The sequence below is a fragment of the Megalopta genalis genome, chromosome 8 (genome assembly GCF_051020955.1).
Source record: "Megalopta genalis isolate 19385.01 chromosome 8, iyMegGena1_principal, whole genome shotgun sequence".
NCBI classification, from domain to species: Eukaryota; Metazoa; Arthropoda; class Insecta; order Hymenoptera; family Halictidae; genus Megalopta; species Megalopta genalis.
The window spans coordinates 13206722-13229868 of record NC_135020.1 but is presented as its reverse complement, the minus strand read 5'-3'; the positions used below and the strand labels follow the sequence as shown (position 1 = coordinate 13229868).

General features: G+C 38.2%; 3 protein-coding genes and 1 long non-coding RNA gene across 6 annotated transcripts; 2 read left to right on the top strand and 2 right to left on the bottom strand.

Annotated features, from left to right (window-relative positions):
• The first annotated feature begins 197 nt into the window (after nt 1–197).
• On the top strand, nt 198–3342 carry mi (cyclin E-interacting protein minus). 2 transcript variants are annotated; one of them, XM_033465355.2, is made up of 5 exons: nt 198–378; nt 1062–1806; nt 1888–2163; nt 2237–2738; nt 2834–3342. In XM_033465355.2, exons 2-5 carry the CDS (start codon nt 1070–1072, stop codon nt 3056–3058), a joined length of 1740 nt encoding a protein of 579 aa, XP_033321246.1. In that variant the 5' UTR covers nt 198–378; nt 1062–1069; the 3' UTR covers nt 3059–3342. The 2 variants fall into 2 exon arrangements, with proteins under 2 accessions (XP_033321246.1, XP_033321247.1); XM_033465356.2 differs by lacking the exon at nt 198–378 and adding an exon at nt 491–718.
• tacc (transforming acidic coiled-coil protein) lies at nt 3335–18265 on the bottom strand. 2 transcript variants are annotated; one of them, XM_033465353.2, is made up of 6 exons: nt 17924–18265; nt 5621–7406; nt 5153–5460; nt 4180–4409; nt 3834–4112; nt 3335–3763 (listed from the first exon to the last, which is right to left on the bottom strand). In XM_033465353.2, the coding sequence occupies exons 1-6, from the start codon at nt 18035–18037 to the stop codon at nt 3568–3570; spliced, it is 2913 nt and encodes a 970-aa protein (XP_033321244.2). In that variant the 5' UTR covers nt 18038–18265; the 3' UTR covers nt 3335–3567. The 2 variants fall into 2 exon arrangements, with proteins under 2 accessions (XP_033321244.2, XP_033321245.2); XM_033465354.2 differs by lacking the exon at nt 17924–18265 and adding an exon at nt 7867–8079.
• LOC117217618 (uncharacterized) lies at nt 8153–17540 on the top strand. Its single transcript, XR_004489598.2, has 3 exons — nt 8153–8291; nt 14754–15516; nt 15879–17540. It is a non-coding gene; the product is annotated as an uncharacterized LOC117217618 (long non-coding RNA).
• A 278-nt stretch (nt 18266–18543) lies between the features above and the next one.
• On the bottom strand, nt 18544–22355 carry CycE (cyclin E). The gene is made up of 3 exons (XM_033465219.2): nt 21341–22355; nt 20272–20884; nt 18544–20191 (listed from the first exon to the last, which is right to left on the bottom strand). Exons 1-3 carry the CDS (start codon nt 21352–21354, stop codon nt 19445–19447), a joined length of 1374 nt encoding a protein of 457 aa, XP_033321110.2. The 5' UTR covers nt 21355–22355; the 3' UTR covers nt 18544–19444.
• Nucleotides 22356–23147: the final 792 nt, after the last annotated feature.

Here is a 23147-nt window from a genome sequence, read left to right as displayed (position 1 = left end):
CAGATGAAAATTGTCATTTAGAAATACAAAAGATTGAAGGAAAGAGGTTAAAACAAAGCAATTATGTATAGAACATGTTCTAAAGTAACGTATGTATTTCAAAATACACATTTATTGACAAAATCGCAACCTTCCACAATCTGAATTTAAATTATCTAACACGAGAATGAGCCTTAATGTTTGAAACGTGTATGCGTCACGTCGTCAGTTGCATGACGTACAGCAACGTACAGTACAGACTTACAGACTGAGTACAGAATGCCAGTGTTGTGCATAGAAGAATGGCTAGCATGTGTTAGAAAATTAAATAAATAAGTTTGGCTTTTAGCCAGTGAATTATTGAGCGAAGAAAATTTAAACGTCGATAGATTTTAAGACGTGAGTCACCAAAATTTTGGCTTATAACGTTCGCATAAAAACGTATTTTTGCATGTTCAACTTTGAAATATATTATGCGATTTATATACATACATCTTATCATAAATTTTACGAAACAACAGACTGTCCATATCTTGAATGAGGATCATATATCATTAAAGTATTTAGCGATAGACATTTATGATACATGAATAATTGAAAAATTTGCAATATCTCTTTCTTATCATATCGCACTTACCACATATTTTCTGAAAGGTTAGATAACGTTCATTCTTGGAACGATAAATTGGAGCTGTGCACAAGTTTTTCTTCTTATTCGAGATCCATTTTGAAATAACAGGTATTTGGATTTTAATCCCTTCATTACGGGAGGAAGCAGTTTTCCACGAGTCTAAATTTTGCCGCGAATCGAGCGTCAGAATAGAAATTTGGATAGTAAATCAGAATTGTTATTATATGCAAAATTTTGACGAGTATCTGCAATCACTGCTAATGTATACATATAAGAAGTGTTTAACATTCAGAGATTATAGTCATTGTTAGCGGGGAAAGGGTTGAAAACACAAATAAATATCATAATGTAAATGTAACAAAAATGGACTATAGTATAGTTTTATTTAAGTAATCACCAGGAAGGTGATACATTTTTTATTTTTATCTTTATATTTTCCTACCTGTTGTAGACAATGCCATGGATTGCTGTTATCTTAACAAAAATGGAAGTCTTGAGACAGAAAGAGAACTTCCAAACATATCTAGCCCAGAAATGTTTAACAGCGACGATGAAGATGATACACACAGCAGTGAAATTATAGAACATGAAACAACAGCTAGTCCTGCGAAGCCTTCTCAAGCTGATTTAGTAACTAAATCTGATAGTAATTTATTAGCCAGAATCAATAAACTATTAAGTGGGATACCTCCACCACCTAAGCACACAATTTGTAGAACCGACTGTTCAGAACTTCTAGTACGTATTTATGAAAATTCTCACCTATTTTGGACACCAGATGTATTACCGAAGAAACAATTGCTACCTGACGTAAACAAAGATTTCCCAGAACAACAAAAAGAAAACATTAGTACAAATAGTTCTGTACAACTTAGCAAAAGCACATCTAGGAATTTATCTATTGCTTTTGATGAATGTGATCCACAATTTCAAAACAATATTAGTAATAATTTAGAGACGAAAGATGTTACGAATAACATTTGTCGTGATAATTTTAGAATAGAACAAGTAGTTCCTAATAATAAGACAAACACAATGTGTACTGAGAATGTACAGGTAGCTTCAACTGAAAATAATTCACAAGAATCATCTGTTACCTCCCTACAAGAATCACTTTTTTATCATACCGTTGATGAAAAAGAAGCTAGCAGTTTGACATGGCCTGATGCTTACCATCACAAATTTCATGGAATTCAGTGAGTGTATAAATGTTTTAATCATCTCATCTATCAATATTTTACTAAAAATATTTTGTAACATTGTATTACAAATTTTAGTTACAATAGAAACAAAGCTGTGGAGGATTTTGAAAGTCTTTCAATGAAGTTATGCGAGAGATACATAGGAGCTGAAACTCAATCCACTTGTACTGTGTGGTTTTCTAAACAAGCACCAGGAAGTGCCAAGAAACGAAATCTTTTAGCTAAACGTGATAATGGTCAAAGTCCTGGGAAGAGACTAAGTCATTTAACGCGAAGACGGAGGACATTTTCTAGTGCAAATTTACAGGGATTAGCGCTCAATAATAAAAAACTACTAGTGTTAAATATTAAGTGTGTAATGAAGTTACTAACATAGTTTATTAATATTTAAAGTATTTATTTATCTTCCTCTTTTGCAATTTAGGAAACCTACTATTAAGAAGGGTAAAAGTCCAAGAGGAAAGAGCCCGCGAGGTAAAAGTCCAAGAGGAACTCCGAAGAGTTCAACAAAGAAAAAAGTTGCTCGAAGACTTATTTTAGACGAACCTAGTTCTTTGAAAGCAAGAATAGAAACATCAAAGCGGGCCTTATTTCAAAGTCCCCCTTCGGATAGAGCTGGGCCGAGCAAGTTATTCTCAAGTGGAGCAAATGCTCAAAGCATTAAACGTGTATTATTCAGTAGTGGATCAAAAGAAAATAATGTTGAAGTAATTCAGAAGATAGAAGAATCAAGGAAGAGGAAAAACGAAGAAGAATTGGAAGGTTCACGATTTAAGCGACCGAAGAGTTTATCATTTGATTGCTCTCACGAAATTCATAATAACTCTACAGTTACATGGGATAGACATTCGACTAGCAACCTAATTGAGAAAACTAAGGTATCTTCAAATGAAGGAAGAACGGAACTTAGTGATGCTCACAGAAAAGTGCGTAATTACAAAGTACATCTAATTCCTCTTCTTGCAACGATTATAAATGTCGATGAAAATCTATACTATTTCTTTTTCTTTTTTTTTTTTAGAAATTATTATGGGCAGTAGCAGAGGCTTTAAGAAGTGAAGGAATTGGTATGACTCATCCGCAATTCAAGCAATATGCTACGAACTTAGCAAAGACTATCAAAAAATATATGCCTGATCTTGAAAATAGAAATATTCCTCGCAAGCCGGGTAGTACAAGTGATCGCATGTTAAAACTAGCAAAACATCATGTTTTATTTATAATTGAGGCGGGACCAACCGACTGACAATACTCATTACTACTAGACATGAAGAAATTGACTCAACTTTTTACACGAAGTCTACATGATTTGAAGTATAAGTGATCGTTGGTATGTTAAGATAGCATATGCCCACGTCCATTGGATTTTATTTAATAAAATATATAGTGAGATATACTTGAAATGTATTATAACTAGAGCATGTGATAAAACTTCAACATGCAACGTGTGTGACTGTAAAAATAGAGTGATGTTTAAGGAGTATTAAGACATTTTTTACTGCATAAATATGAATGAGAAAGGTTATTTTATATGTGCCTAATTTTTTATTAGCGGTAAAATAGTATATATATATATATATGTCACAACGTATAAATAATTATTAAAATAAAAGGTGCTACTTTGAAACAAAAACGAAATTTGTAACGTAAACGTAAAAATAATATATATACATCATTCATGTCATTTTCTTTATAAAAAAATAACGACTAATCGCGTTCTGCAGTCGCGATACTTGTGTTTATTAATTCGCATTTTTATTCCGCATTCTGTTGACCTACTCGAGCGATCACCTCATCCAATATTTGTGCCAGTTCTTTGTTTTCTCTAGTCTTTTGCTCCACCTGTTGGGCCAATGAATTACTTTTAAGCTCTGCTTTTCGTAACAAGGCGTGAAGCTTAACTATTTCATCTTCGTGTTGTTTCCTTATGTTCTCCAAATCAGAATTAGCCCTAAAATATTGATTAAATGGATTAATATTAACTATCAATATGCTATTTTACACATTATGCGGATACATACTTTTCGAGTTGAGACGTAGCATGGACTTTCAAATTATCGTACCGCGTTTGCAAGCACTTTATGGTGTCCATATTTTCTTGGATACTTTCTCTTAATACTAACTCATTAGTTTTGTATACCGATACGACTGCTTTCACCTTTTCGTATTTCTGGTGAACATCGTTGAACGCAGCCTCGGTATTTGATAAATGAACATTCGTGGCTTGTAATTCTTCTTGTAATTTCGTTTTCTCCGTAAGCAATCGGCTAATCGATTTCTCATATTCTTCGATCACGACCCTAGTATCAACACTTCGGTTACTTTAACTACTTTAAAAGTATAATATTCTTAAAGTAGCAGACTTACGTTATCTGAGATTTACTCTTTATCTCTTGCGCTATTTGTGCCTGTAATTGATTAATCTCCTCTTGAAAAGAGTTTTTCTGCCTTTCTAATTCTGTCTTGTGCTCCTTCTTTTGTTTCTCCAATTCTTCTTCTAATTGCAATACAGTTGTTCTCACTAATTCTAACTCCTTGCTCATATTAACACCGTTAATGAACGGAGTATCTGACTTTGGTTCATCCGCAGGCTGTTCCTGTATTACACATTACATGTATCCTCCATTTACAGTATTGGCCAAATGTATTTGGACATATGATTTGTCTCAATTTTTATAAACAGTACAATATAATAATATTAAACCAATTAGCTAGTTTATAGAGAACAGTGCAATGAATAATTTACAATAATTAATTTAACGAATTGTAACATAAAAGATATATGTTTATACAAGCAAAAATTTGGTGGACAAATGTATTCTGACAAAACTTAAATATTACACATGTTATGAAATAAACGAATTCTCGGCACGAAACAAAAGAAAAACTTAATATTTCGTAGAAAATCCTCGAAAATCAACAACTGCCTGCATCCTTTTACGCGTAGATTTCAGTAAATTTTGTATTATTGCAGGATGGCTGGACTATCATTTTTCATATAGTGTTTCAAGTAATTCAGTGGTATTTCGAAATTTTTCAGTTTGTACACTCAATTTTAAATGCTGCTATAAATGTTTTCTCGGATTTAGATCCGGACTTACATTCGGCTGATACTGTACTTACAAAGGTATTACACAACTAGCAAAAAATATTTTCAGATTGTTCAATTATTTGATAATATTCACACGATTCTGATTGAATAAGGTAATCAGGTTCTCAATTTTCTGAAATTTATCTGTATTTTTTGGTAAAGAAAGAAGAATGGTTCTACGATTTCGCTAGTAATGTTGTACGAATAAAGTGCTTGTATATTGCAAATATATTATAAATGGTTACTTACAATTTTCTCTTTAGGTTCTTCCATTTTCGGTGTCATGTTTGTAGTGATAGGACTGAAAAATAATAGCCTGTCTATAGCCGCTATAGCAGGATTACGTTTCGGAGTGCCAATAATTGGCGGTGGGCTCTCGGTTTTTCCATTTTGTTCTTCTTCATTGATTGGTTCTGTGTTCCCTTGGGGCAGCATACTGATGGTGTCCCCCACCAATGGGTCAAAGTTTACATACAACGATTCCGTTCTAAGACGGTTTATGGTTTTGGAATTACCGCAGGCTGTCAGAAAGTCGAAACTCGTTGGATCTTGGAATACTGCAAACCATGGTTACCATTAAGATAATGCATTAACATTGCAACTTTCGGATGAATTTAAATAAAATTGCAAAGATACTTGCAAGGCGATTCAAACAATGCATCCCAATAATATTTACAAGAGTCAAATGTTCTGTAAAAAGAAACAAACGGTACTCACTATCGGATGTTGCAGTAACGAAATTGCCACTTTCTTCTGGAAATTCAAACGAGGACTTGAAAATATCATTTGAAACTTCCTCGGCAGCCGACTTTAGTTCATCGAAGTTCGGTTGTTCGATACTAGGCAATACTAAAGTGGTGCTCTGTCTCTGAGGTTTGAAATCCTTATACTGTTCCTCTTCCGGCACAGTCTCCGGATCTAATAATGCATCCTCAAAGGTTAAAGTCGTATCTAACTTATCATCAGAAGATTTCTCTTCGTTTTCATCCTCTGTTTCTTTCAGCGAATCGGTCGCATCTGTCTTCGCGAATTCCTCTTTTACTTCAGTACTTGTGTCACTTAAGTTTGAAGTAAGTTCGACCGATGCTTTCAATATATAATATGCTTTGTCATCTACAGATGGCAACGAACTAGGTAAGGGAGGATGTTCAATATCACTAACTTCATGGACTTCGTTTACGCACAATCGCGAAGAATCTGTCAACTGCAACGATGACAGAGTCGGTATACTAGGCAACGATAAGTCTTCTGTATGTTCTGTGAACGGGGACACCGAGGTTACAGAGTCTGTTATGGAGCATGGTACATTATTTACAGCTATAAATTCAGTCTGGGCTTGGATATCCTCGATTACAACCTGGGCTTGGATATCTTCGATTACAACCTGGGCTTGGATATCCTCAACGGCAATCGGGGCTTGGATATCCTCATCGACAATCTGGGCTTGGATATCCTCAACGACAATCTGGGCTTGGGTATCCTCAACGACGATCTGGGCTTGGATATCCTCAACTACAATCTGAGCTTGAATATCCTCTACGATTTCTTCTTCGATTCTAGGCGCATCTGGACTCACTCTGCCGGGCGATAAACACTGCGTAATATTCAAATTAGACCCTTCTGTGCTATGCGACGTTAGGGGAAGTTCTTCGACGTTATCGAAGTTGCTGGATTGTGAGTCGACGGTCAAGTCATCGTTCCCGCTACAAGAATTCGATTTCTCGCGCGGTTCTTCTGTCTGTGTCAGAATGCTATGCGACGGTGGCGGAAGTTCTTTGACGTTGTCGAGACTACAGGTTTCCGAGTAGGCGGTCAAGTCATCATTCCCGTTACAAGATTCCGATTTCTCGATCGGTTCTTCTGTCTGTGTCAGAGGAGCGCTATGCGATGGCAGTGGAAGTTCTTCGACGTTGTCGAAACCGCAGCTTTGCGAATTGGCGGTCACGTGATCGTTACCATTACAAGAATCCGAATTCTCGATTGGTTCTTCTGTCTGCGTCAGAGGAATTATCAGAATGGGTCGATCCTGCGGATCCTGTGTGCGATTCTGTGTCAAATAGAGGCTGGTCTCTTGGGCGTCGTTGCAAGAGTCAGCCAACAACGAGCTGCTGTTGTTCAGATCCTCGATCAGCTCAGTGATAGGCTCGTCGGTGGCGGACGCGAACGTTTGATCCTGGCTGAGATCCTGAATACAGTCGATCGAGTCCTCCTCGGAGTTTAACCTTATGTTACCGCAGCCAAGGATCAGCTCGTCAACACCGGGTATACTGGAATTCAAGTAGGAGATATCCGATATCTGGTCCGGCGTCTGGTGCGCCGAGTCCAGGCATATGCCGCTGCTGCTTTTGGTGCTGACTGTGCTGCTGAGACTTTGGAAACTGCTCGACGAGGACAGAGACTCCGGGACCGTATAGCCGATCGATCCGACGTCGGCGAACTCCCGAGCGAATCGGACCTTCACCTCATGCTCTGCTGTCTTCTGTAGCGAACTGTCGTTGCCGTTCTAGAAAAAAGAGAGAGAAACTTATTAGCCAAAGCTTGCCAGGGATCGTTTCCTAAGCGTTCGCTATCGTTCTTTATGAAACTTAACAAGCTTCTTTCAAGCGATCAACAACAAAGAGTTACGTATTCTTCAAGACGACTCGCGTTCAAAGAATCGAACTATCGTGGAAGTGAGCGTGTTTTTTTTTTTATTGATCGCTTCTTGTTGTTCTAACGAAGTTCGACAGCGGGAGCGGAACATTTGGAGGACGCTTCGGTTAAGTCTGCAGTAGATCGATCGCGCCAACACCGCATTAGTACCCAATCGTTCGGACAGCAATCGCACAACGCAGCACGCCTCTACAAATCCGTAGCGAACGCGGACATTCTTCCGTTCGGATCATTCTACTTCAGAGCGGACTGCGAGTTTCTCGCGGCCTGATAGAGATACGAGACGAACGCGAGAGTCCGACGCAAAATACCGGTGGTGTGGGCGACGTCCTTGGCGGGATTGCAGCAGCACGTTGCAGCAGTTTATTGATGTATTCCATATTTTCTGCGATAGCGCGAGTTCTGCGTGCGTGTATTTCCCAGCTAGTTCACACCGTTCACTGAGTCTGATCAGCTGACGCCCAAAGGCGGGCGCTCGCGAATTTCTTTCAGGAATTGCGCAACTTCTTCTGCCCGCTGCGACTAATTATAAAATATAGGGGCGGAGAGAGAAGGATTTCGTTTTGCTGAATCCCGCACCGGTCTCGCGGCCGCGTAACCCATGCCAAGAACAGTTATGAACAGGACTGCTGGCGTAGTTGGCGTGTTTGCGATAAAAAGCTAGTTCCCGATCTTTCGACGTTAGTTCCCCGTTCCTGCGCTCCGATCGACGCCGATCGGATAGAGAAGTTGGAAGGTGAGTTAAAAAAAGGGGGTACGTACTACTCCCACGGACGAAAATACCGGTTCGTTTCCACGGCTCCGTTGCGTTTAATTGTTGCCAATCATCAGTCACTGTAATCCGAGCGGAAACGAATCAGATCGTATCGATGTCTCGACCAATGGTGCCCGCAAATTGTGTTTGTAAATATAGACGCTGTGTCTCTGCATTTTTACGAGATATACGCCGCGACCGCTCTGTTCTCGGTTTTCACCGAGTTCTTACTGCAACGCAGTACGAACGAATAATAATGTTCCGCCGTTGTTGAAATCCGCGTTTCTAAACCGTGCTTCGTAACCTTCAAAAAATGCTCCCGATTCGTATCGTGAAAATATAATTCTTTTACGATACGTAGAAACAGTGGCGATGTTTGTATATAAATGGATTTAGAAAGTTTGAAAAATGCTGGTTTAAAGAAATCTCTGGCTGAGATATTTATCTTGTTGCAGCGATTTTGAAAACCGACGACCTTTGCTTCGACTGGTCCAGTTTTTCAAGCGTTCTAAGATAGCGTTGTCTAGAATCACAAAGCCATTGGTCTTGCTTAACCCTTTTAGTGCCGAGCGACGAGACATTGCGTATGCGATGGCGCCTAATTGTTCGGGATGCATTAGTATATGCGTTAGCAAGCATCAATGTTAAATAAATTATTTGTGCGAGTAATAATAAGTAAATATTACATATTTTCAATAGCCAGATAAATGAATATACATATTTGTAATATATATATATATATATATATATTATAATATATTCATTTATCTGTCTATTGAAAATATGTAATATTTAATTATTATATAATATATATAAATTTGTTTTCAGTAATGTTATACTAACTACACCAATTCACTTGGCATTATATCTTAATTTCGTGGTCCGCTATCAGCTACTTTGTTACAAATGATTGAAAATGTAATAGACATTACATATTGCTATATTTCGTACTAAGTGATCTACATAAAGTTACGATCAAACTATAATTTCTCTTATGTGCAAATACTGTTTCTAAAAAGAGAACTGATTTTTCTCTTTTTCATACTGTTTCACATTCATATTATCCGTATAATTTTCAACAAATATTTAAATACAATTGGCAGTATTTTGACAATATTTCAATACAATTAATATTCGTAATATTCTTCTTTTTGCATTTCATAAATATCATTGTTACTTTGGTTTTTACGAACTTTTACCCAAACCTCAGCAAATTCGTCAAATTGATCCGGTATTTTTTGCTTTTGCTCGACACCAAAAGGGTTAAGAAGTGTATCATCCCGACATCTGCGGTTTCTACGTATACCGCAATACAGCGATAAGCGCATAATTTCGATGTCTGAACGGACGAGTGCTGTAATATAGCGCTCTAATATACTGCATGAAAATTTCAACCTGCCTACGCTGTTTGATTCAATGTGTCTCGTCAAATGTAACCGAATATCCCCGGCGGAGTCTCGTTCGAAGCTGTGCGTCGCAGTAAAGAGCAGTCATCTTGAAGATCACTAAATGTGTCACTGACCTGCTTTGTTAGCTCCTCGCTTTGTAGTTACTTGAAATGAAATTAACTTAGACAAGCGAAGCATCCTTATGCTATTTACTCTGCAAATATTATGTTGGAGAAACTATGAAACGGGCGTTTTCGATTAGTCTGTGTTCAACTGCGACTGAGAGAGGTTCATTCACAACGCGCGCTCGATATTTTTATTTATAAATTTTAAAGGTATTCTCCTCACTCATTTTGTAAAATTTTTTCACGTTCGTGTTCCATTCTTATTTTATATTTCTCCGAAACCAGATGGAAACAAAACGCGATTTACATCTACTTTTTTTTTGTACGAGTACAAATTGAATCATAGCGCAGCTCAAGCTTCGAGAAACATTAATCAAGCTTTCAAAGATGGATCCACCGATGGAAAAAAATACTCGATATTGGTTGCAAAAATTTCGTTCTGGCAATTTGAGCATACGAGCACCGGTCCATATTGATAACGAGGAATTAAGGACGACTGTGGAATCCGATCCAAACACAATTATTCCTAAACTTGGGACTAAGCTAGGAACCAGCCATACAGCTGTGTTAACACATTAAAGGCGGGAGTCGTAGTACTACGATTTATCTCGACTTCTCATAAATATGTACTTTAAAACATTTTTTGTAATTAGCGTTTAGTTCTTTTTTAATATTTCTTTTAGTTTTAAGAGTTTAAATAAACTTTTTTAAGTCTAAATTTTTTTATGATTACACAAAATATCGCCCGCTCTAGGACGAAAAACGAGGCGGGGCGGTCGCCGCGTTACCTAGCATACTTTCCTCAAGATCCCCCGCCTTTAATGTGTTAATAAACACTGCGTGCAATAAACAAAGTATAAAAATTGGACTCATATGTACCGCACGAACTGACGGAACTAACCAGAAACGCCCGTGTTTCATAGTTTCTCCAACCTAATACTTCGACCCCTCTATCAACAAGGACACTCTATCAGTAAGGGATTTCTGCTACGAGAGGGGCACGGGGGCAAGAACGCAGAGATTTTTGCTACACATCGCTTGCGTAACGTCCGAAGTTATCGAGTAATCTTAGGCGGTTATCGATCGTGCGGTACCCGGCACCATTAGAGGCCGTCGTGAATGGAAAACGAAGCGATTAGAACGCGAGTTCGCGGTGCGATTACCTTGTGGATGAGATTCCCCATGACTTCCCAAAGGACCTCCACTTTCGGCTGCCACTGCCGGCAGATTTCGAGGCCATATTTACGCGCGAGTCCACGGAACCCCACGTAGCCCGTTTTCTTAGTTCCCCACCTTGTTACCCTCACCCCCGACACGCTTATTTTCGACGGCGCGAGACGTCTTTCGTCAGCCATTCACCCCTTTTCCCGTCTCTCTGTATACGCGTTTTCTCTTTTGCTCGATTTTAGAGCCGGACGAACGTTTACTCCAGTTTCTTTCGCCGTCCCGAGCTTCCCCGTCCTTCTTCCTGTCCGCGCTGTTTCCCCAAGAAATTAAAAATATCCGACGTATCTCGGGTTCACCGACACCCGACGATGTTATCGATGCAGCATTCAACTATTCTATTACCGAAGCGCCCACGGCCGTTCGTTCAGAGATGATGCTCTGTCGCGTGAAACCTCTGCGTACACGCTTTTGTTATCGGGCACTCGAGATCTATACCGTATTATACAATTATCAGTTTTTCGAGAGGTCGTCGGATTATAGCGAATATCAACGCTGATTATCGCGATCGCGTAATTGTTTGTTGCTCTGATTTCGTTAGAAAATTGTAGGCTCAATGTGGCGCTGCAATGTTACCCGAGCACCGTAAATTCTCCCCAATTGACGCTCAGATTGTGCACTCTAAAATGGACAATTAATATAATTAATATAATATTAAATCCGATTATTTGTTATAGTTACTCTTTCCAAATTGTCCATTTTTGTATATAATCTGAGCGTCAATTAGGGAGAATTTATTGTAATTACTTCATCTGAAACGGATTGTTATCCGTTTAATGTTATCCGTTTAACCGCAAGACTTTTCTCTATAAAAAAGTAATAATATTTCTCTATATAAATAGCGAAGCATAGCGAAGTATCAATCTATGCATAGCGAAGTGCCAAAAAATTAAGTGCGATCATATTTCTATATTATATATTACATTGCTATATAATAATATTTTTCTATATAAATACATTAGTTCTATGCGTAGCGAAGTACCAAAAAATTAAGTGCGATCATATTTCTATATTATATATTACATTGCTATATAATAATATTTTTCTATATAAATACATTAGTTCTATGCGTAGCGAAGTACCAAAAAATTAAGTGCGATCATATTTCTATATTATATTGCTATAGCAATATGCTATATAATATAGCAATATAATATAGAAATATGATCGCACTTAATTTTTTGGTACTTATATATTGCTACATATAATATAGCAATATATATATTGCTATATTCTATATTATGTTTCTATATTATATTGCTATAACAATAGCAACGCAATGTGAGACAAAGAAATATGATCGCACTTAATTTTTTGGTACTTCGCTATATGCATAGAAATAATGTATTTATATAGAAAAATATTATTACTTTTTTTATAGAAAAAAGTCTTGCGGTTTTTGTAAATTTAGTATGAAAGTTTCATTCACATGTGTGCCACAAACAAACATTAAAATTCTTTTGCAATAAACACGATGCAGAAGCATGAAACTTTCCGTTTATAACGTAGCCAATACATTTAAATAACACTAAGCTGCACTATGAAAAAGGTTGGAAATCGGTAATCTATATAATAACATATTTATACTAAACAAAATTTCTTTTTCAGTGGTACAGATTTCGTTCACCGATGTTGCGTTACTAGCTACCGTTCGAATCATAAAAATAACATTGCTTTCTCTCGGTGCACACATTAAGGCCAACGTGAAACAAACGGGTGTGTAAATAACTTTTGAAAACCTACGGCACGAGCATCAATCGTATAGCTCGTTAGAATATTTCACTAGTAGGTGCTTGAGGCCAATCCGCACGCGATTGCGGCTATTGCAAATGATATAACAGTGTAACAGTCAAGGAGAGTCAGGTGTGCATGCAACAAATTAGTTATTGCAATAGAGAAATAATGGTCCGATTGGGACATATGCATAATAGCGCGTCTGTAAAAATTAAATAATAGTCAAGTCTCCTAAATTTCAACTAATTACCACTTGCTCTGACCGATATAAGTCAGAATAAAAAACATTATATTTATTATTATATTATATTATATATGTTATATAAATATTAGCGCGTCTATAAAAATTAAATAACAGTCAAGTCTCCCAAATTCCAACTAATTGCTACTTGCTCTGGCCGGCATAAGTCATAATAAAAAATATTAATCAAAGCGATACATACGCATTACGATTTATCGTACGATGATGTTGCACAATTTTATCTTCGGACGAACATATATAATATCACACAAGTTTTTGAAAAATTAGTCCCAACGATTATTTTATTCTACGTGCAAGGTATTTCAAAACGTATAGACACGACTTCAAAGGTGGATTCGGTACGCTAAAATAAGAAGGAAAGTTCATATAAACATATTCTCGATATAAATTTGTGTGTTCAATTTAATTTCACTAATTCACTTCCACTTTCGGTATCAAAGAACTTCCAAACGTTTGGTTACCGATAACTAAGTAATTTGGCAAGATTTAATAAGTTTTTAATCCAATATCTCGAATCGGCAAGTCAAAAATGATAGTTTCACGGATCTTGACAACAATACTATTGAAACAATTGGAAATGTTAGAAGTTCGTGGTACGATTCGAATTTCGATTACTTGAAATTTTATTTACAGCTTCTTCGAGAAGATCTGATCGACTGATTTATTAGCATTACCGCCGAATAATGAAGTTATTAAAATCCGATATGAAATGTCAACGTACAATAACAGCGGACTAGATCGGCTTCCGATAATCTTCTCCGTCTGTTCTCTTCGTCAGCAATGCACCATCCAACGATTAATGAATGCGTCGCAGGGAAGTTCGATCGGCGACTTGCGGGCAAATCGATCGAAGGAGAAGGTGTAGTAGAAGCACGCACAGAATGTGGGCCAGAAGCTATTTACCGCTGACAAAATTCCCGTGCTACGAGGAGAACCAGGTTACTACTCCGTGCCGATATGACGACTTGAAATTATAAGGACACAGCCACGCACCGTGACGTGTACACCGAGCGCTTTTACTTGCTAATCTACGGCGTAAAGCGAGCGCGTACACGGTCGAGCACGCTGACCGCGAGGCGCGGGTAAGTCCGCCGATCGCGCCGACACGACGCGATCGGTAGGCGATTCCCTTTGAAACTCGAGAAGCTCGCGAGCTCCTTATTCGGCGCGTTCTTGACATCGTCGTAGAGAGACCGCAACACACATACACACCATCGGCATGAGTCATTCGCATCTGGTTGTGATGACACAGAGGAAGGAAGAAGAAAAGAGCGAGAGAATGAGTGTGAATGTGTATGTATGTGTGTGTGTGTGTGAGAGAGAGAGAGAGAGGCTAACACTTCTCAAAAAGGGTGTGTCTATCTTTCTCTGTCCGTCTAAGAAACACGATAATTTCAGAATCGGCCGTAACAAACGGAAGCATATAACGTTTTAAGAATAACTTGAATCGATTTGTATCACCGAAAATTAATGTTTCCCCTGAATTATTCGATGCGTGTCAAGCGGTCACGTTTTATCAGCGATTCCGTTTGGTCACTAGCCTTTAGTTGAGGACACTTCCGGTAGATACGGGAGACACGTTGGGAAATCAAATCGAAACTCAAAGTCAACAAAACCTGTGGACCCCGTTACTTACGGCCCTGCGATGCGACGAACCGCTTTCTCGCAACGATTTCGTCGATGTTCACCTAGAAATATGTATTGCTTGCAGGAGGACCAGAGGGGGGGGGGCGCCGAAAAACGTGAACGATAATATTCGGCTCGTTCGAACTTGCGAGAAGGATCGGAAGAAGAGAACTCTACGTACGGATGTTGCGAATCGAATTCCAGTTTGTTCGGAATCGATAACGACAACGGGTCGTGAGAAAGAGAGAAGCGAATCGATGAAGGAAATGTGCGGTTGGGCGGCCTGCTTCTTGTCTCTGCGCCGCGACGAATTCCGTCGGAGGAGTCAGCCACTCACCGAACCTGACGATCAACGAAGGATTATGGTCTCTCCTCTCGAAATTCTAATATTAGCGCAGAGCATTCTCCAGTCGATACTCTAGACATCCACCACCACTACCACTGGTTGGCACGCGCGCGCGAGCAAGCGATCACGGAACGTGGTGCACGTACATGCGTTCGAAGGCGTGTGCGTGGGGACCCGTGGTATAACGTAGAGGCACACTGAGGAAAACGCTACAGCGTCACGGCGGCTCACCTTTCCACAAGACGATTTCGCGGCCTAACGTGGTACAAGCTTCTGTCTCGGAAAGGACGATCGCCGGCCACGGGAGAGTCATCGCCACCGTACTGCCACGATCATACACGCGTTCTAATACACACTTTTCCTCTGGCTCCTTTAACACCGCTGTTCGAACGTCGAAGCGCGCACACGCCGCACGGGCATTACGCCACAAAACACGGAGCACTTGATTAGAGGCGAAACTCTAACGTTTCCGAAGATCTAATTTTCCACTACGCATGCGTAGGTAAATTGTGTTCCGTGAACGTAGTTACAAGATATCGAAGTCGTGTTATTATATAGAAATTTAATATATTTATAATTTATAATTATTATATTATATTTATTAATTTATAATTAATATATAGAAATAGAAGAAAATTCTCAATTATGGAAGGACACATTCGATTAGAATGTGTAAGATGAAAGTAATTTTGTATTATTTTGTATTATTTTGTAATATTATAATATAATATAAATTTTGTAATATTTTGTTGAATGTTGTAGCGTACAATTCGACATACATTGTCGCGCTTCCCACAGCTCTCTTCTCTATAAAGAATTTCAATATGAAAAACTCTCTCTCTTACATGCATATTCTTTGATTAGGCTAGAGAAGCTACGAACTATGGGAGAAGCGAAGTGGGACACGATTTAAAACAAACAGAAGACCTTTTACGAACGGTGTGGCGCTATCTACAGCAACTCATCGGCACTCGTTAATCCTGTCATCTCACGACACGATCGGTAAATCGATTTTCAACTAATAGTACAAAAGATCGTGATTTATGACGCTTTGAATAATTAATAATAATTATTAATAATAATTATTAATAATAATAATTACAGTATCCAGCATATTATTTGTGTACATATAATTAATAGGCGATCTGCGTAGTATTTTGTGCACTGAATACAAATCTAAAAGCCACTTTCCTTCATTAGCGTTAGTTTTAGGCAACGTTAGTTTCAGAGAAGATGGAACATGTTCAAGCAATTCTTGAAACGAACCAGACGTCTAGCACAAAGAGTTTTAGAAATTAAATGAAGACAGGTTTTGTGAAAATAGAATTTACAAGAACAGATTAATTTTGCAGTAAGTATTTTTCTACTTTCGATGAATAAGATAGGAAGGGGAAAATATATAAAAAAAAACGTTAATATCGTGAAGATGAACATTGTAAAATAGTCTTACTAATGGTCAGTATGCATATCGGACACAGTGAGAATGCTAAATATTTTCTGCACTATCCTCATTAATCAACAACACTTTCTCTCGAGCGGAGATAGTTGAACGTTAAACGTAATTCGTGCATGATCCAACTTTCTGTATGCTACGTTAAGCTTTTGCGATACAGACGAATTCGAATGTTTAAGAGTTCAATTTCATTCTTTTATCTTTAGCGATCAATAATTTTTGTTGCTACGCTTGACAATTCATTTCAATCGACAAATTAGACCGAATCTTTCATCTGTATCTAGTGTACACTAATTAAATTGCATCTTCGGTGTATGCTAAAAAAATAATAAATCTGCAACGTCATTATCAGAAGAAAAGTTAACGGTGAAGACAGTTTTATTTCCCAATCGATGTATGTCTTTATCTCTTCCGTAAAGGTAAACGAGAATGCAACGACTTTTTCCCGGCAGTGAGTAGAACCGGTTCAAGGGGTAAACCAGGTTTTGCCTTGCGCGTGAAAAACGCGAACATTTTTTCGCGAATATGTCGCAAGAGGTCTATGGCCTCATGTTACTACCTTTATTAACTATACGGGATATTTCATAATTCGTGGTACAAATTGGGTCACAGATAAATTCTCTAACTGGAAATAAGACGGAAATCAAGACTAACGAAATTGTATGGAAGGCTTCGCGTTTTCGAGAACATTAAATTTAAATATCAATCGAGTATATGCGTTCTTAACAAATAACCAATATCATGGATTTCACTATAAGCTGTTTGAACATAATGTTCCAATTCGATGCGAGTTGGGAATAATCATATTTTGATAATAAAAATATTTTGATATATTTGTACCATCTACAAAAATGGTCTCAACAGCGGTTTGTAGACATAAACTTCGAATTGTTTCGCCTTGGATTACCCGACTTCTTGGAACCATTGGTAAAACGGCCATCCTTCGTTGACGATGTTTATTGTTAGTTTTACCAACGTTCGAAATCTACCGCCACGCCGGTTCATAGACATTTGTAATTGAGAGTTTAACTTAAATTAACAGATTAAAATAAAATTTATTATATTATTTGTGATACTGAGAAACAGTTTTTTTGATACCCTTTTTCGTTCGGTATCCTATTGAAACGCGACGATTTATGAATCTTTATGAAGGCTTATTATATGCAGAATAATTCCATACATTTTTGGTGAGCATGCGTTCTTTTTCGGACGTCAAATAAATGCCGCCAGCGCGAGAAGCGAAACTTATTTTCGTTTCAAGGTGCTCCTGGAGATTCAGAGTTTATTTATAGGGGTTCTCCGGCTGTTGGCGAGTGTTGGCAATAAAGACAAGGGGAAAGGTCAGAACAGAGAGAGGAAAAAAGGATGAGAGCGTCGAACTTGCAAACGGTCTTTGTGGTCACGTGTGCGATAGAAACGTATTATCGAATATAACAGGGAAAGATAATATAAATACCTTGAAACAAGACGATGGCGCCGGCGGCGAATTGTGGAGAGATGCAGTGATTTCACGAAGCACAACCCGGGTACCCTCACGAACCGAACCACCGATACTCCTAGGGCTTGACATCTCGACGATATCGCACAAATATTCAAAAACTTCTTGTTATATGTTCATCAAACGTATTCCGTTGTTGCACTGCTGGTAATCTCGAACCTCCGAATAACCACTTTGAGTCGGGAATTTCGTATTTTAATCAAAAAACACTTTTGAAACCTCTGTTGCGTCCTCTGCTTCGCGGCGTTGTGAACAAAGTCGCCAGCGTTACGATGTTTAGCCCACAACGCCACAACCGCTTTCTTAACGGCTGTCCTCCGTTTGACAACTTGAATGCGGACGGAGCAACCAATCGCAGCTCGCCTTACATAGTTGGTCGAATGTCCACAGCGCTGCTGTGCTGTTTTCGCGGTTGATAATATCGATACTAAATATCGATAGTTCACCGCGCGGCGCGTAAGTCTCGGCTTCGAAATTTCGTAACTGTAATCATTATGAATTCCACGTTTTTACATTACCTAGCATAACGTCGGAAAATTTATATGGACTTTAAAAGGGATGAAACACCAATTTCAGTGTAAGATTTACAAATGTTTATTGTCAAATTTTTTTATACAAAGGTGTACTAAACTGCCGCGTTATCCATACAAGGCAGCGTAAATTGATCACGAAGTCTCTCTCGTTTCACAAGTAAGTAGTCTTATTCTTCGCTCATACATTCATCCCATCACACCCTCGTCATTATTTTCATTTTTTTTTTGTTTATTTGTTATTAGTACCTCACAATGTACATATACATAAAAATACATTCACCCGGCTCGGTAACGCATTGTTACAATACGATGCGTTAAAATAAAGCGAATTATATAAAAGAATACTATTCACAATGATCTCGTTTATCTTGATACTAGTTAAAACGGTTGCTTTAAAGACACTTCTGTATGTGCTAGTCTAAATTTCTGACAATAATTATAACCGTTAATTCATCCTATCATACCTATGTAATGCATTATGTTTCACTGCGGGGATATAATCACAGAAATTAGCCATAGGCTTCCATGTAAGTTTACGTTTCTTCACATAAGGCACTTTTTTTTCTTTTTTAAACGTCTATAATAAAATAAGTAATATTAAATTAACTCTGTGCCATTTTGAAACACTATAGAAAATGGTTAACACCTTGTACTGCAAGTCTTGCTATAACAAATAGAAGTACCATTGCACAAAACAATGGACCGAAATGGGAAGCACCGTATTATTTCCAACAATAAACACAGTATATACCATCAACATCGTGCACTAATGCAATCCCATATTTTAGTAACGTCTATGCACGTTTACACATTGGCTGTATTATTCAAAGCAATGAAATGATATCTCCTAGTAGACATATACACTACAGTGCCTAGTTAAAATTATTCACCAACAATTAGTAAACGATACACTTCATCTTCGACTACGAAGTGTGCATATATTTAATTATGTATACGGATGTAACTGTGGTAGAGGACGCGAGGGTGTTGTAGAATTTTTCTGACTACTAGATGGAGGAGTTAAGAGGCCACTTTCATTTGGGCTTTGTCTCCCAGATTCTGTGTTGGAATCAGATTCATTTGTGTCTGTACAAGGGACATCATCAGCTAACCGCTGTTGCGCCCTTTCCAGCATATTTAAATCAACCACATGTGTCTGGATACGATGCGATTCATCCATAACTATATTGGGCACTGTTGCCCTGAGACCAGATCCAGAATGAGACTCTGAAGGTGGTACTGCAGACCTTAAAAGAAGCTGAGAACCTTCCTCTGCTGCTGTTACTGCAAATGGATTAAGCCATTTGGCACAGGGTGCAAGCTGCTCCCATGAAATGCGTGATACCCTCAAGGCACATTCCCTTCCTTGAGTGTGATAGATGGCTGCTGCTGCTATATGACTATATGGGAACTTCAAGCTTCCTTCATCTAACGTAGCTAGATCCAACAACTGAGCAGCTTGAGAATACTGTAGGCCTCCATATTGAGGGTAAATAAAAGCACTTGGTCTTGACCAGTCGCCAGATTCAATTTGCATATAAATATTCAGCCAACCAGGTGCTGTGATGGGAGATAAATTCCACCCAAGACCTTTCAGTATTATCAATTCTTTTCCTAAGATTTCTTCTTCTGTGCATGCTCCATCTGTGACGTATGCAAACTCTGCTATTTTGGGTGGATATATTTCTTCGACCTGTAAAAATATGATACATATCAATAACTCGATTGTTTCATTAAAGAAGAATTAAAAGAAAGAACGAAACAAGCACAAACCTTCGCAGCTATGAATAGGCATGTGATTCCTATTAACTGCAATTGATTTTTAGGTACATTTTGATGAGTGGACAGATATCTGTCTAGGTAATCCATTGCAAGGTAATAAGTTTCTCTATGTAGTTTATATACTTCACATACTTCGATTAACCAGTCCAACAGAATTGCCCTCATACGTGGCTGTAGTGTTGGATGCCTTTGGAACATCTGTGGGTTTCTCTGTGTAACTGTTTTTTGATCTCCCGAACACATAAGAGACCAAACTTGAGAACCATCAGCCCATGGAAACGAAGGCAAAGGACTAGGTCTATTTGTCACATTATTAGATGACGATGGCGTTAAAAAGCATGTTGCATTTCGTAGCTCAGACCATGTGGCTGCTTCTTGTTGCTCTTTTAATGGAGATACTTGATGAGGTGTATACGTATTTTCTAATGAATGTACTGAATGACAAGATTCTGTATATGATACATTCGACAATGCTGGTATTTTACTGGGAGGATACACATTTTCTGAATCTTCAGAGATCTCTGTTGTACGTCTTTTACGTTTTAAAGATTGTGTTGCTACTTTGCCACCTTGTAAATAAGTTTGTGATTTTTTTTCCTGTAAACTGAATAGACCAAACGGGTCATTTTCCATATTGTTCTGTGAAACTATCGGCTGTACACATGCATTGAAAGTGAAATATTGGGACAGGATTGATCAAAACATTCATAGATTACAGGTAAAAGGTATATGTGATAGTACGTTTAATCCTTCGTTTCACCTCATATGCACCGCATGTATACCTTATCCGATGCTCTAGATCCTCGTAAAGATCTTATAAAACAATAAACAAAAAAGTGTTATGTTTGCTACTCGGAAAATATTAATAAAGTATTCAAGAAGCGAGTACTCAATGAAGAAGGTTATACAAGCACATTTACTTATTTTTTTTCCAATTGTGAAGCGTGATAAATTGTTTACACGGAGTGAAGACTATTTTTGAAATCTTGACAGAGTTTCCGTCGAAATATCGAGCAAATACAATGAAATATCAACTCCAAATGGAAAGTCTTTCACTTACCTCGTCTGTGGCATCTTGTCGCAGAATTGTCGACGTGTTCAAGAAATATTTCCAACGGGAATGGGGTTTTTTAATTCAGACACTAACTGACTGATATCTCGATGTAATGCCCGTTCGGTTTTCACAACGTATGCTCGTGGATTTTCCCAAAGAAAAGGGCGAAAAGTAAAGGAGCGCGCGAAGCTTACACGCACTCGATCGCCATAATGCACGTATACTTGGCTACGTTTGATTCAATATTTTATATTATAACTTCTTATTACCGATTGATTATGCAGCGCGAAAATTTCTCGGAATCTTTTTCGATGTTATTTTCAGCCTCAGAATATCACAGAACGGTAAATCTTGAGAAAAATAAGGGACGTGGAAGTCGAAGCGCGGGAGACCAGCGCGCGAAACGATGACCAACCCCTGCTTGCAATCTGCCACTGTCACGCCCTCTATACTTGTACCATAACCTCAAATAGTAAAAAAAATTCCAAATTTCGGTAGAATAGTCTCCTCAAGGTCCAATCGTTTAATTCCAATAGAAAAACACTGGCACATTTGTGTACATACACCGAATTTAACAACTGCAAAAACACCATGAAGCGTTGGCGTCCTGTGACACACGCCCGCGTATCGCACGGTTTTTCTGTAGTAAAATATCACAAAAATTCATGTAAAACACTATGCATTATCCAGGAGAAACGCATTTTACCACTACAACACGATACATTCGTAGAAAAACATGAAATATTGTGTGCAAACGATGCAAAAATCCGACGAGTTGCAGCACCCACGCGTACTGCGCATCTGTATTTCCCGCTCGATTATTCTTCAGCTTTCATACAAAAACCACGAAAATTATATTACTCTCGAATGTACCGTACACTCCTCACTTGAATCTGTTGTTCTAGTCTGCCGATAGCCGTATCTGTCCACAAAATAATGCTTTTAAACCGCGAACTGGCGCTTATGAATTAGTTTCGCGGGAACGCCAAACTAGTGAGCACCGGCCGTATATCCGTGGCGCTGCTGTGTAATCGCATGCGTCTTTCCTATTGGTTATTACGGGGAGCACAGCTGGCGCTCAGCTGATTCTCGGACAACGCACACAAGCTTCAGGTCGAATGCACGCATGCACTTACGCCTGGACCACGCGGGAAATGTGCGCGCGTAAATTGTTGGGCGCGATTCGTAAGCCATGAAAAACAAAAAGATCACCTTTGCCACGTATAGAGCCTACCTTATGCTCTATATCTTGCGATCGTATAAATCAGTAGAACGTGTTTCTGAAATATACTCTATTCATCTCAGAAATAAGATCCTCGAAAAATGAAATGATTCAGATGATTAGTGTGCACAAAGTATTAAACGGACAGTGAATGGGCGATACAAAAATATAATTTCTAGGTTCGCATTCTAGGACAGATTAAATAACAAAAATATTGTACAGTTAGTAATAAGCAAAATTACAAGATTAAACAATCATAAAAAGAATAGATCCGAAAAACATAATTTCTAAATAAATCGAAATAATAAATCTGTCTGCTTCATGTGCATTCGTACTTATAGTAATAATAATAATAATAAAATAATATACCGATTCTCTGACCTTATCCAATCGTATCCTATGCATAGCTAGTCAAAATTAACACTTGATTTTCAATTGACATTTGCGCGTAGATGAGCGTTATTTAGGTTTTCAGGTTCATTCGTTGCGAGATAATCTATATTTTACATATACACACAAGAAAGGACCACGATCTTCTTTCTTTTGGTATTTAAGTATAATTTTTTTGATATCAATATTTGCCGATAAAAG